General features: G+C 42.4%; 1 protein-coding gene across 1 annotated transcript; it reads right to left on the bottom strand.

Annotated features, from left to right (window-relative positions):
• Positions 1 to 4,017: 4,017 nt before the first annotated feature.
• LOC106605652 (prokineticin receptor 2-like) lies at positions 4,018 to 14,614 on the bottom strand. Its single transcript, XM_045696169.1, has 2 exons — positions 14,145 to 14,614; positions 4,018 to 4,793 (listed from the first exon to the last, which is right to left on the bottom strand). The coding sequence occupies exons 1-2, from the start codon at positions 14,612 to 14,614 to the stop codon at positions 4,088 to 4,090; spliced, it is 1,176 nt and encodes a 391-aa protein (XP_045552125.1). The 3' UTR covers positions 4,018 to 4,087.
• Positions 14,615 to 14,966: the final 352 nt, after the last annotated feature.

The following is a 14,966-nucleotide window of genomic DNA, read 5'->3' as shown; positions in this document are numbered from 1 at the left end:
ATACAGCATATACATAAGAGATGAGAAATGTAAGATATGTAAACATTATTAAAGTGGCATTATTAAAGTGAGTAGTGTTCCATTTATTAAAGTGGCCAATGATTTCAAGTCTGTATGTAGGCAGCCGCCTCACTGTGTTAGTGATGGCTGTTTAACAGTCTGATGGCCTTGAGATAGAAGCTGTTTTTCAGTCTCTCGGTCCCAGCTTTGATGCACCTGTACTGACCTCGCCTTCTGGATGGTAGCTGGGTGAACAGGCAGTGGCTGGGTGGTTGTTGTGTTTGATGATCTTCTTGGCCTTCCTGTGACATCAGGTGCTGTAGGTGTCATGGAGGGCAGGTAGTTTGCATTCAGTTATGCGTTGTGCAGACCGCACCACCCTCTGGAGAGCCCTGCGGTTGTGGGCGGTGCAGTTGCCATTCCAGGCGGTGATACAGCCCGACAGGATGCTCTCAATTGTGCATGAATAAAGGTTTGTGAGGGTTTTAGGTGACAAGAAACGCTGTTGTGCCTATTTCACCACACTGTCTGTGTGGGTGGACCATTTCAGTTTGTCAGTCATATGTATGCAGAGGAACTTAAAACCTTCCCACCTTCTCCACTGCTGTCCCGTCAATGTGGAAAGGGGCGTGGTCCCTCTGCATTTCCTGAAGTCCATGACCATCACCTTTGTTTTGTTGACTTTGAGTGAGAGGTTATTTTCCGGACATCACACTCCGAGAGACCCTACCTTCTCCCTGTCGGCTGTCTGGTCGTTGTTGGTAATCAAGTCTACTAATGTTGTCTTGTCCGCAAACTTGATGATTGAGTTGGAGGCATGCATGTCCATGCCGTCATGGGTGAACAGGGAGTACAGGAGGGGGCTGAGCACGCACCCTTATGGGGCCCCAGTGTTGAGGATCAGCGGAGTGGAGATGTTGTTTCTTACCTTCACCACCTGGGGGCGCCCTGTCAGGAAGTCCAACAAAATACTGCAAAGTTTCCTCAGGACTAGAAGCGAGGCAGCCCTCTCTGTCTGTGCCTTTTTGGTCAAGCTACACTATTCACAGTCATATGTAATGTTAATTGTAATTGCATTGCTGGACTTTCTTTTACTGAATGTATTTGTATTGTTTAAAAAATGTACAAATAAAAGGAAATGTATAGTTTATGGCTTTAATGTTTATCTGTTTAAGCTGTTAGTGATAACTCCCTAAGTGTTAACACATTTGTGTTTACATCATTAAGCCATTATGCATGAGTTATGAATGACCAAAGGTCATTTTCTTGCTGGCGCTCGCTTTGCCTTCCTTGTTGTTTTCCTTACACATATTAACTTTGGACATGTGTGCGTTCCTATCAAAGTTCCTTTTTTTCTGTGTATCGTGTTGTCGTTTCTACTGTAGGCGCATACAGTATGTATGGGATTATATCCTGCCTGTTTAGCCCTGTCCGGGGCTATCGTCAGATGGGGCCACAGTGTCTCCCGACCCCACTTGTCTCAGCCTCCAGTATTTATGCTGCAGTAGTTTATGTGTCGGGGAGCTAGGGTCAGTCTGTTATATCTGGAGTATTTCTCCTGTCTTATCCGGTGTCCCGTAAAATAATAAACTTGGATTAGATACAATGAATTTGTGCCAGAATTTAGAACCTAACAGCTGCCATAGGACCTTTTTCATATTTGTCTCCAGCTATAATAAGGTAAAATGTGTCACATATATACAATTCCCTTATCCAAGCGGATTACTCATTTGCCTAGCTCTCATCAACAGCTCTAATCAAGTTGGAAATTACAGTGCATGGAAAATGTTGTTATTTCTATCGGAAAAAAATTAAGTAGATGCTTTTTCCACTTTGAACCAGTAGATTCGCTAGAACTTATTCATTGTTTCCTTGTGCGTAAAAGTGGTGGAATTATTAGGGAATTAAGTAAAGGTCAGAATACAGCATGTCTGTAGACACACCTTTATTCGATCTCCACTCAAAATGAATAGCAGGTGAATAGCACACTATACTCATGCTTAAGTTCAAGGACAGAATACGCAAAGAGAGAAAAGTGCATAAAAAAAATTGCATTCAACTTACGTGCACTTAACTCCGATTGGAATCGGGCCCTATGTGAATTGTTTTAAACTGAGAGAGGGTGTGTCTGAACTTAGCTTAGAGGTTATAGGAACATTTGTGGGCTTTCAAAGATACAGTAAGACCTTATTTCCACCTGTAAATCTTGTTTCCATCTGTGTTTACTGGCATGTGATCTAACAACAATTTATAAACCATAGAAGTACACTTCACAGTTTTTTCTAAATGTCTCAGTAGGACATCACGTTTAGAAGGTTTGGGTTCCACAAGAGCAGTGGTGTAAAGTACTTAAGTAAAAATACTTTAAAGTACTACTTAAGTAGTTTTGGGGTGTATCTATACTTTACTTTACTATTCATATTTTTGACTACTTTTACTTCACTACATTTTCCCTGACACCCAAAAGTACTCACTATATTTTGAATGCTTAGCAGGGCAGGTAAATGGTCCAATTTACACACTTATCAACAGAGCATCCGTACTGCCTCTGATCTGGCGGACTCAATAAACACACATGCTTCATTTTTGTAAATGAGGTCTGAGTGTTGGAGTGTGCCCGTGGCTATCTGTCAATAAAATAAAAAAATAAAATGGTTCCGTCTGGTTTGCTTAATATAAGGAATTTGAAATAATTTATACCTCTACATTTACTTTTGATACTTAAGTATATTTTAAACCAAATACTTTTAGACTTTTACTCAAGTAGTATTTTACTAGGTGACTTTTAATTTTACTTAAGTAATTTTCAATTAAGGTATCTTTTACTCATGTATGACAATTGGGTACTTTTTCCACCACTGCACAAGGGAACCCTGTTTCAATTGAACCCTACACTCATTGGCCAGTTTATTAGGTACACCACGAAAATGGCTCTCTCCTACAGGCAATGAGTCACGTGGCTGTGGCTTGCTATATAAAGCAGGCAGACAGGCATTGAGGCCTTCAGTTACTGTTTGATTGAATGTTAGAATGGGCAAAATGAGTGACCTAAGCGACTTTGAGCATAGCATGATTGTCGGTGCCAGGTGCACCGGATCCAGTATCTCAGAAACGCCGCCCTTTCCGGGCTTTTCACTCATGACAGTGTCTAGGATTTAGAATGGCGTGGCAAACAAAAAACATCCAGTCAGCAGCAGGCTTGTGAGCAAAAACAGCTTGTTGATGAGAGAGGTCGAAGGAGAATTGCAAGAATTGTGCAAGCTAACAGGCGGGCCACAACCAGACAAATAACGGCACAATACAACAATGGTGTGCAGAACAGCATCTTGGAACACACAACTCGATGATCCTTGTTACGGATGGGCTATTGCAGCAGATGACCACACCAGGTACCACTCCAATCAGCTAAAAACAAAAAGAAGTGGCTCCAGTAGGCACGCGATCACCATCACTAGACAATTGAAGAGTGGAAAAACCTTGCATGGAACATGACAACGAGTTCAGTTTACTTGAGTGGCCTGCACAGTCGCCAGACCTCACTCCAATGGAGAATCTTTCGGATGAGATGAAATCGGCTGTTCACAGCATGAATGTACTGCCGTCCAATCTGCAGCAACTGTGTGATACCATCGCGCCTGCATGGACCAACGTCCCTGTGGAACATTTCCAACACCTTGGAGAATGCCCGAAGAATTCAGGTACGACCAGGTACCAGATGTGTGTACCGAATAAAGTGACCGGTGATTGTATGTCGGACTTGAAAAAATCTAAACAAATGGGTTGACGGAATACAGAATTTCTCACTTACTTGGTTGACAGAAAAAAGAGATGGTCAATTTCCCTTAATCCCTTATTGTACCAGGATACTAGGATGTGTGGTGATATCATAAAACAATATTTACATTAGCTTCTTTGAAGTTCTGTTGTGCCAAAACACAGGAACACACCAACTCAAAGACATCTCCATGAAAGAGACATCATAACAACTGTGGAACTCCAAACCCTAACCCTGCCTCAAGTTTCAGATGCAACAAGAACATCCAAAAAACATGTATGAATGTTTCAAAATGGCATCTCCCCGTTCACCTCAAGCGAATGCATTCGACTTCCTTGGTTCGGGCATGGAGCATGCCTGGATGTCGATCATGTCAATGGTCTTACGGGGAGCATAGGTGGATCTCCAGCACAGCAGCACATTCCTCTTCAGATACTTGACTGTGTTGTTCTTGACGCTGACAAAGCAGAAGGTGTTGATCATGCTGTTGCTCATGGCGATGCACTCAATGATGTAGAAGGCCACCAGGGAGTTCCTCTGGCGGGAGATGAGTGTCGGGTGGAAGTCGCGTAGGATGGTGAAGCCATAATATGGTGCCCAGCACAGAATGTATGCCGTCAGGATCACGATCAGAACCATGACTGTCTTACGCCGACCACGCAACCTCTTCCGGATCTGCTCCGTCTGGAAGCCCGGGACGTTCCTGAACCAGAGCTCACGGAAAATCCGTGTATAACATAGCGCCATGACAAAAACGGGCCCGAGGAACTCCAGGGCAAAGATAAACAGGAAGTAGGAGCGGTAGTATGCCTGCTGGTCCACAGGCCAGATTTGGGCACAGAAGGTCTTGTGGGTATTGTGAGAGGCGCTGGCACCACCGTGAGGGTACATGGTCTCAGAGGCAAAGAAGGCAGAAGGGATGGAGATGAGGATGGGTACGATCCACACACCAGTAATCAGACAGTAGGCCGTCTGGTACTTCATACGGGGCCTCAGAGGATGGACGATGGCCATGTACCTGAGGACAGAGGAGGGTGTATTAATGTATATAAAAAGTTAAAAAGTAAACAAATGTGGCCACTACTTGCATCAAGGGAAGAGAAATAGTCAGTTTAGATTTGCATTAGGCTACATGCAAATGAAAAGTATACTGTCGCTTCCTTTACAATTTAACGTAGGTGCATGAAACCAATCCTAATGGGGTCTACAAACAGTAGAGCTGCTCTTGGAGGATGATGACAATTCAACAAAAATGTTAATGAAAAATTCTAAACAGTTTTCCATGCTCTACCAAGAGTGGATGAATATCAGCCAGGGTAAATCACCCAGGGTAAATAAGATAAATGCTCGTTTGATGGTATAATAAAACCTTCCTAATTCCAGTATTCTCATCAACAGATCACCGCTCTATCTTCCAGGAAAAACTTAAGCCTGGGCCATGAGAAAAATGTTTTAAAATAATATCGCAACCTTCTCATAATCATTGCGGGGCTAACGCCTAGATTCAATCAGATCAAGTGTTAACCGACGATAACCGTCACCTGCATAGCTGATGCGGGTGTCTCTTTGTAATAGACATGAAAATATAAAGTGGTGTCGCTCCCTAATGTGCTAGCCCTGGCTGCACTGCCCATGGTGAACAGAGCTGGGCCACTCCTACTATCTGGTACCTATTGTACCTCATAACTTTTAGGGGAAAAGCTAGATGTCATGTTTTTAGTATTCTATCAGAAGAATTACATGTTTGACTTTAAGAAAAACACATTGGTCAAGCTCAGGCTCTTAAATCCTAATAATTGTAGGTGGATTGTTCACACATGGACCATGAGATATTTCGACCCTGTTAGGGACATACACAAAACACTATATGAAAGTGTTTAACAATGCATTCAGACCCCTTGACTTTTTCCACATTTTGTTACGTAAAATGGATTAAATCGTTTTTTCTTCCTCATCAGTCTACACACAATACCCCATAATGACAAACCAAAACAGGTAAAAAAAACTGAAATATGACATTTACTGTCACACCCTGATCTGTTTCACCTGTTCCTGTGATTGTCTCCACCCCCTCCAGGTGTCGCTTATTTCCCCAGTGTATTTATCCCTGTGTTTCCTGTCTGTCTGTGCCAGTTCGTCTTGTATGTTTAGGCAAGTCAACCAGCGTGTTTTTCCCCGTATTCCTTTTGCTGTTCTCCTTTATCTAGTCCTCCCGGTTTTGACCCCTGCTTGTTTCTGTGTCTCACCTTGTGCCTTGATAGTATGAACTGGCCATGACAGACCCAGCAGTCTTGGGCCAGCTCCGCCATGCTGTCTCCCTGCAGGGAGCCACCATTAGGAGACATGAGAAGTTGCTACAGGGCCTTTTGGAAGGGCTCAGGTCCTTAACGGAACACCATGATCATGGGTTAAAGGCTATTATGGAGCAAATCAGGGAGTTAGCTCAGAGGCTACCTGCCACCTCTGAAAATCCCTAATCACCCTGTAATTTTTCTCCTATCTGTGGTGAGTTTGTACAGCCTATCCTGGCTCCCCGAGAACCCCACTTACCTCCTCCGGAGCGATATTCGGGGAATCCTGGTACCTGCCGGGGTTTTCTTTCTCAGTGCTCGCTTATTTTTGAGCTACAGCCATCTTCGTTTCCTTCAGACAGATCGAGGATAGCGTTTATTATTACGCTAATGTCGGGAAGGGCGCTCTCCTGGGCTACGGCGGTTTGGGAGCAATAATCTGTCATTTGTGGTCATCTGGAGGAATTCATGGCAGAAGTGAGAAAGGTATTTGAGTCTCCGGTTTCCGGGAGAAAGGCAGCCAGTAAACTGCTTGACTTACGTCAAAACTCCCGTAGTGTGGCAGACTACGCGTTTGATTTTCGCACGTTGGCCGCCAAGAGTGCCTGGAATCCAGAGTCTCGTTTTGATACTTTTTTGCACAGATTATCTGAGGTGGTCAAGGATGAGCTAGCTGCTCGGGAATTGCCAATGGATCTCTGCTCCCTTATCGCCTTTACCATTTAAATTAATGGACGCCTAAGGGAACGCAAGAGTGAGAGGAGGTCTGGTCTTGGTCACACTTGTGCACCCGCTATGGCGCGAAGGCAGCTCTTCTGAGAAGATTCGAAGCCACCCGAGCCCTCTTGGGAATCTATGACCGGTGAGTTGGATACTCCTAAGCCTATGCAGTTGGGAAGAGCTAGGTTATCAGTTGGGAAATGCTCACGAAGGATGAATAATAACTGTTGTCTGTACTGTGGAGGGGAAGGACATTTTATAGCTGCCTGCCCTATTAGGAAAACCTTGTCTCTAGTTGGTGCCAGTACTATGGTGAGTCAGACTGGGAGTTCCCTAATTCCCATCACCTGCACACCCCTTCTTGCTCTTGTGCTGTGGGGAGACCAATCTATGTCTCTCTGAGTGCTCATTGACTCTTGGGCTGATGAAAGTTTTATGGATGCCACGATAGCTTCGGAGCTTGGTGTTCCCACTCAGCCTCTCTCTGTGCCCATGGATGCTAGGGCACTGGACGGTCGCTCTATAGGGGAAGTCACCCATAGTACTGTGCCCGTTCAATTACGGGTTTCTGGTAACCACAGTGAGACAATACAGTTCCTCCTCATTGCATCTCCCCATGTCCTGGTTGTTTTGGGATTTTCCTGGCTTCAAAAGCACAATTCGATGATTGATTGGACCACAAGCCCATCCTGGGTTGGAGCCAATTTTGCCATTCCCACTGCCTTCAAGCAGCACAGCCTTCCTCAAGTTGTCTTCCTCTGGATGTCAGCAAGACTGTGGATGTCTCTGCTATCCCCACAGAATACCATGACCTCCTGGAAGTGTTCAGTAAGGCACGTGCTACATCCCTTCCCCCGCACCGTCCTTATGATTGTGCCATTGCTCTTCTCCCAGGCACTACACCACCTCGGGGTCGATTGTACTCTCTGTTAGAACCAGAGACCAAAGCTATGGAGAGTACATAGAGGAGTCTGCATCTCCTGCCGGTGCAAGGTTTTTCTTTGTAGAGAAGAAGGACAAGACCCTGCGTCCGTGCATTGACTACCGGGGACTTAATGACATTACTGTCAAGAATCGTTACCCCCTACCTCTCCTCTCTTCGGCATTTGAACCTCTCCAGGGGGCCACTTGTTTAGTCAAGTCAACCGGTGTGTTTTTCTCGTACTCCTTTTTGCTATTCTCCTTTTTCTATTCCTCCCGGGTTTTGACCCTTGCCTGTTTCTGGGTCTCGCCTTGTGCCTCGATAATTTACATAAGTATTCAGACCCTTTACTCAGTACTTTGTTGAAGCACCTTTGGCAGTAATTACAGCATCGAGTCTTCTTGGGTATGATGCTACAAGCTTGGCACACCTGTATTTGGGGAGTTTCTCCCATTCTTCTCTGCAGATCCTCTCAAGCTCTTTCAGGTAGAATGGGGAGCGTCGCTGCACAGCTATTTTTAGGTCTCTCCAGAGATGTTCGATCAGGTTCAAGGTTCAGGTCTGAAGTTCTGAGCGCTCTGGAGCGGTTTTCATCAAGGATCTCTCTGTACTTTGCTCCGTTCATCTTTCCTTCAATCCTGACTAGTCTCCCAGTCCCTGTCACTAAAAAACATCCCCAGAGCATGATGCTGCCACCACCATGCTTCACCGTAGGGATGGTGCCAAGTTTCCTCCAGACGCTTGGCATTCAGGCCAAAGAGTTCAATCTTGGTTTCATCAGATCAGAGAATCTTGTTTTTCATGGTCTGAGAGTCCTTTAGGTGCCTTTTTTCAAACTCCAAGCGGGCTGTCATGTGCCTTTTTCTGATGAGTGGCTTCCGTCTGGCCACTCTACCATAACGGCCTGATTGGTGGAGTGCTGCAGAGATTCTGGAAGGCTCTCCCATCTCCACAGAGGAATTCTGGAGCGCTGTCAGAGTGACCATCGGGTTATCGGTCACCTCCCTGATCAAGGCCCTTCTCCCCCGATTGCTCAGTTTGGCCGGGTGGCCAGCTCTAGGAAGAGTCTTGGTGGTTTCAAACTTCTTCCATTTAAGAATGATGGACGCAACTGTGTTCTTGGGGACCTTCAATGCTGAAGACATTTTTTGGTACTCTTCCCCAGATCTGTGCCTCAAAACAATCCTGTCGCAGAGCTCTACGGACAATTCGTTAGACCGCATGGCTTGGTTTTTACTCTGACATGTAATGTCAACTGTTGGACTTTATATAGTCAGGTGTGTGCCTTTCCAAATCATGTCCAATCAATTGAATTTACCACAGGTGGACTCCAATCAAGTTAGAGAAACATCTTAAGGATGATCAACGGAAACAGACTGAACCTGAGCTCAATTTCGGAGGCTCATAGTAAAGGGTCTGAATACTTATGTAAATAAGGTATTTCTGTTTTTATTTTTAATACATTTGCAAACAGTTCTAAAAACCTGTTTTCGCTTTGTCATTGTAGTGTATTGTGTGTAGATTAATGAAGAACAAATGTATTTAATACAATTGTAAATAAGGCCGTAACAATACACTATATATACAGTGCCTTCACAAAGTATCCATACCCCTTGACTTATTCCAGATTTTGTTGTGTTACAGCCTGAATAAAATAAAATAAAGTGTTCTCACTATCTACACACACCCCATAATGACTAAGTGAAAACATGTTTTTTTTTTTTTTAATTGTCAATTACAAATTTATTCACACCCCTGAGTCAATACCTGTTAGAATCACATTTGGCAGCGATTAAAGCTGTGAGTTTTTCTAGGTAAGTCTGTAAAAGCTTGGCACACCTGGATTGTACAATATTTGCACATTATTCTTTAAATAATTATTCAAGCTTTGTCAATGTTGTATGGTAAGCATCTCCAATGTATAAATAGAACAATTATCCATAGTGTGACCATCTTAAAACAATTCCATGCCACAAATAATACATTTCAAAGTTGTATTTACTACACTAAATAATTGGGGGGGGGGGGGGGGTTTAACTAAGATTACATATGGAATTGTTTTAAGATGGTCATATTGGATTTGGAATTTGATCAAATATTTATTTTGGCCTTTACTACCCATAGAAACGGATTGAATAACACATGCATAAATTATTTTTATAAACGGAGAACATCATCATGTTCAAGAGAGTCTCCCTTTTTCACAGTGGTAGCCCAAACCATAGCTCAAACCGTTCCGACGTTACAGATGTTTTTGTGAGAAGACCAATTTTTGAGATGTTTCATGGTGTGCAAAACAAATATTTCTAGCTTAAACTGACAGTTTGATGGGGATTTTTTCATTACGCTACTTAGATTGATTCACGGGTACGTCAATAGACTCTTATTAACAGGGTACAATGGGGAACAACAGAACACATTTACAGGACCTTTGATAATGGTATTATCTTATTCATTGAAAGAGAAAATGTGAGAGGAGTACGTCAACATAGGCTTTCGCAACCGTGAACAATATAATTCCCCAACCAGGAATAGACATGAACTAGGCAATCGATTAGCATCTGAGGTGGACAGTGCTGGGACAATATTGACCATGGGTTTGTAAATTTAAACTGCCGTCTTACAACACTCAAAGACTTCCACCACTTTACACACACAAAGCGCCACTTTCAGAGGAAATTAATATTGCAATGCGGTATTTTATTTGTACACTGATGTTGTTTGCCAGGTAGGATTACGTTACGATAGAATGTTTATCTGAAAAAGGCGTGTTGTCCAAGACTCTCTCTCGCTCCCTCTCAGTTCTCAGTCCAGGAAAGTAAAGTCTATGTGAGCTCTTCCATGCAGTGAATTCTTCCTCTGCTCCCAGCCGGGATGGATTGCAAACTTAGTCCGTCTCAAATGCAGCAAACAGTGCATTCCTGCAGGACCACCTCTGGGATGATTGCTTCGGTATGAGTAGGATAGGTTTTTGTCAATCGGTGATTGGTTTCCAAGGAGAGTTAGGTCATTTGTTCCTCATGGTGTCAAAGAAACTTGATGTCACGTCTGTTTACAAGTTATGTCATTTTTATGGATACTCACAGAGGGTGGGCCGAGTAGGCCGGACAGGGCTTCTGAGAATTCAGCGCAGTCATGTCCCTTAAGATAAATGTGAGATTTCCTCATAAGTGTTCACAGAATGTTTCTTCTAATCAGAAAACAGTTCAACAGTCCCTGGGATGAAATAAGTAGCCTGTAGGTTCTAAATATTCTTCTTACTTCTGTAACAATCAGATGTCCTACTTTGTGTGGCTTTTGAAATACTTTCTGAAAATTGTCCTCTGCTCACATTTTGGATAATTAAAAAAATATTTATACGTAAGTAATATTTATAAGTATAATATATTATACTTGGTACATTTGATCACCATGTGCAATGCAAACATTGACTGGAGTGGTGTAAAGCTCATCGCAGTGGAAACGCGTTTTCTGGATTGATGAATGATGCTTCACCATCTGACAGTCCAACGTATGAATCTGGGTTTTGTGAATGTCAGGAGAATGCTACCTGCCCGAATGCATAGTGCCAACTGTAAAGTTTGGTGGAGGCGGAATAATGGTCTGGGGCTGTTTTTCAAGGTCTGGGCTAGGCCCCTTAGAAAATCTTAACGTTACAGCAATTCTGTGCTTCCAACTTTGTGGCAACAGTTTGGGGAAGGCCCTTTCCTGTTTCAGCATGATAATGCCCCCGTGCACACTGCGAGGTCCATACAGAAATAGTTTGTAGAGATCGGTGTGGAAGAACGTGACTGGCCTGCCCAGAACCTTGACCTCAACCCCAATGAACACCTTTGGGATGAATTGGTATGCCGACTATGAGCCAGGCCTAACTGCCCAACATCAGTGCCCAACCTCAGTAATGCTCTTGTGGCTGAATGGAAGTAAGTCCCCACAGCAATGTTCCAACATCTAGTGGAGAGCCTTCCCAGACGAGTGGAGGCTGTTATGGCAGCAAAGGGAGGACCAACATCATATTAATGCCCCTGATTTTGGAATGAGATGTTTGACAAGCAGGTGTCCACATACTTTAGTAAAAAATGAGCTTTATCTTGAAAATTTTCAGTAATCTACAGCAGCAGGTTTTTTTAAATTCTATTTGGGTCTAAAGGGTTAACAATTCACATATTAAGTTGCATGTACTCATAGCTGTGGGAAGTGTGGGTGCTGAGGGTGCTGCAGTCAAAGCCATGGGCCTTGAATCAGTAACATAGCTATAGAATTCTGAATTGTTTCATCAAATGGACAATGCGTTATCAACTGAAGTTAAAGTGATTTTGCTGTACTTTCATACACTTTTTAACCAGTAGTTGTAAAAGTATCTTCCACGGGACAAAAGTGGTCCCTAAAAATAAACCTTATTTAAAGTGCATTTAAAGTTTAGTTAGATTTAGTCCTGTTCAAATGTGTCTACAAATTAATAATTGACATGTTGGATTCTCAACCAAACCTCAAAGTTTTAGAAAATGACTACATCCAATCAAATCAAACTTGAAATGCACTTTATTTAAAGTTAATTTATGTAGTCCTATTCTTTAACTTTGATTCTTGGTTGAGATGGAAATGTGAATCCAACATATCAATGACTATTTTGTAGACAAACTGGAATTAAAGCCAGACAGTGGCACAAAGATACATCTCCTTCAAGTGTGATATTTGGTTGTGTTGACAACCAAACACAATTCAGTACCACTTTTGCAATAGAGTAAATATTGGGGTGGCAGGTAGCCTAGTGGTTAGAGCATTGTGCCAGTAACCAAAAGGTTGCTAGTTCAAATCCTTGAGCTGACAAGGTAGAAATCTGTCGTTCCGCACCTGTACAAGGCAGTTAACCCACTATTACTAGGCTGTCATTTTAAATAAGAATTTGTTCTTAACTGACATGCCTAGTTAAATAAACAAAATTTAAAAGCCTTTTAACTTGTTGACAAGTTAAACAAATGATATGTTGGATTCCCATCTCCAACTAAACCAAAAAATAGCATAAAGCCAGTGGCTCAGATGAAACTATCCAAGCATTAGACATCCTTTAAATGTTGATATTTGGTTGCTTTGACAACCAGACACAATTCAATATTACTTTTGTAATACAGGAAATTGATTAATGTTAAGGCTGTTTTACAAACTAATGTAACAGTATTTATTCAACCTTAAAATGAGTCACACATCCATAGCCACATTTTGAAGTTAGCCTACTGTAACTATAACTACGTCTAATATAATCATAGATAGCATGCATGTTCATGATAGCATGCAAAGATCGCAGTTCTGTGAAGATCTTCACAATTGGTATAATAATCTGTGCAGAATCTCAAACAGCATTGATCACTTGCACTATGTATCTCAGATTAAGCACAGTGATACATTAAGTTGTTGTTTAAATACAAAATATCTGACATAGTATTCCCATGTGAACTTTGTTGTGTTTTTAAATGGTTGAAAGCGCGATGATAACACATTTAGATGACAACTAAACCAAAAATCAGATTTTTTTTTTGTGATATCCCATTGGGAATTCAACAAACCTAGGTGAATAAAGTTTGAACTTTCATTGAGCACAGTCTTTACCAAATATTACCAACATTTCCACATTGAATTTACGTGGTGTTTAGGGTTATCTGCTGTTTTCGTTCTTTATAGACTTGAACACCTCAACCAGCACAATCAAATCCAGTACCTACTGTAGCCAGCACAAAAGACAATTAATATATACACAAGCCATTGGCATGAAGAAAGTTAACTACTCATATCCAGAAGTGTGATGAACTTCTTCTCTAATTATTGATACAGTTTTGATTTAAAATATGTTTTTCAAGCATGTAAAAGATGAGAGACAAGTCTTTTAGATGAGTGAATGAAGAAACAGCTGTTGAATCCCGCCTTAGATTAGTCGTTCTCTTCTATACAGCAGGCTGATCTTTTACATTTACATTTTACATTTTAGTCATTTAGCAGACGCTCTTATCAGAGCGACTTACAGTAGTGAATGAATACATTTCATACATTTTTTTCTCTGTGCTGGTCCTCCTTATTAAAGATGTTCCCCAATAGCTTACCTTCTTCCTCTTTTTTTAGTTTGTTTTGAAATGATTTGACAGGTGGAAGCAATATATAAGAAACTCAACCAAACAAACCTATTTATTTTTCAGGTCAGTGCGACAAAGGAAGGAAGACACGTACAGGGGACAATTTAGAGATATTGACACTGACTTTGATGGTAGATCCTGCTGAGTTCCTTATTGATTACAATAAGGCTGACTTATGTACCAAGAAAACAAGGGGTCAAGACGGCCTCAACAAAATAGAACTGTGCAAGGCAATTACTGGACACACACACACGCACACACACACATGCCTGTCATTGAAAGACACCAATAAAAGGGAATGAGGCACCCACCTGTCTGCTGCGATAGCCAGCAGTGCGTTAGTGGACACGTAGAGAGACACAGTCCTGATGTAGTTAACTGAGGCACACAGCACCAGGCCATGGTCCCAGGACAGCTGCTTCACCACATAGTAATCCACCAGGAACGGGCAACACACCACTGACACTATGAAGTCTGATATTGCAAGGTTAGCAATGAGTAGGTTAGTGATGTTACGCAGCTTCTTGTACCGTGCCAAAGTAGCTATAAACAGGAAGTTGCCAACACCGCAGACGAGCATAATGCAGATGAGCACCACGGTGATGACAATGGTGGCGACGAAGAAGGCTGTGCCTTGCGTGGTGTCGGGCATCTCGTTGTCGGGAACACCATAGTCCATGTCGTAGTTATCCGTCAATGGGTCAAGCTTGCTTCCTCCCAGCATGTGGTCACGGGTCTCAACATATACATCCGCTAAGTGGCTGATGTTGGGATCTCCCATTGTGAATTCCCAAGAAGTTTTGTGTTTCTTGTTTTTATTTGTGTCTACTTTATAATTTATGTCAGTGTCTTCCAGGAATCATTTCATAAGGTGTTTGGGTCATGGTGTAAGTGTCTTGCAGGATCGATGATAGAGGGTCTTTTGGAGTGAAGAGAAGATCCCACTGTCACTCAGACAGTAAAGAGAACATCTTCACCTGGAAGACAGTTGATCTCAATTTAGCATGACTCACACAGAGACCAGAGAATGTTTCTGAAGATTAATTAAATATACATTTCAGAAGCGAACATGCTGGCTGGATCAAATAAGCATGAAAAAAAAAGTCATCTTGTGTGTGCTGTTGTTGACATTG

Source organism: Salmo salar, chromosome ssa01, assembly GCF_905237065.1.
Source record: "Salmo salar chromosome ssa01, Ssal_v3.1, whole genome shotgun sequence".
Lineage (NCBI taxonomy): Eukaryota > Metazoa > Chordata > Actinopteri > Salmoniformes > Salmonidae > Salmo > Salmo salar.
The sequence above is the reverse complement of the archived record's forward strand: the minus strand, read 5'-3'. Positions and strand labels throughout refer to the sequence as shown.

Excerpts from the sequence above, each read along its gene's own strand:
- LOC106605652 (XM_045696169.1), bottom strand. The coding sequence starts at position 14,614 with ATGGGAGATCCCAACATCAGCCACTTAGCGGATGTATATGTTGAGACC. Across the intron at positions 4,794-14,144 it reads CTGGCTATCGCAGCAGACAG|GTACATGGCCATCGTCCATC; the intron begins GTGGGTGCCTCA and ends CTCTGTCCTCAG.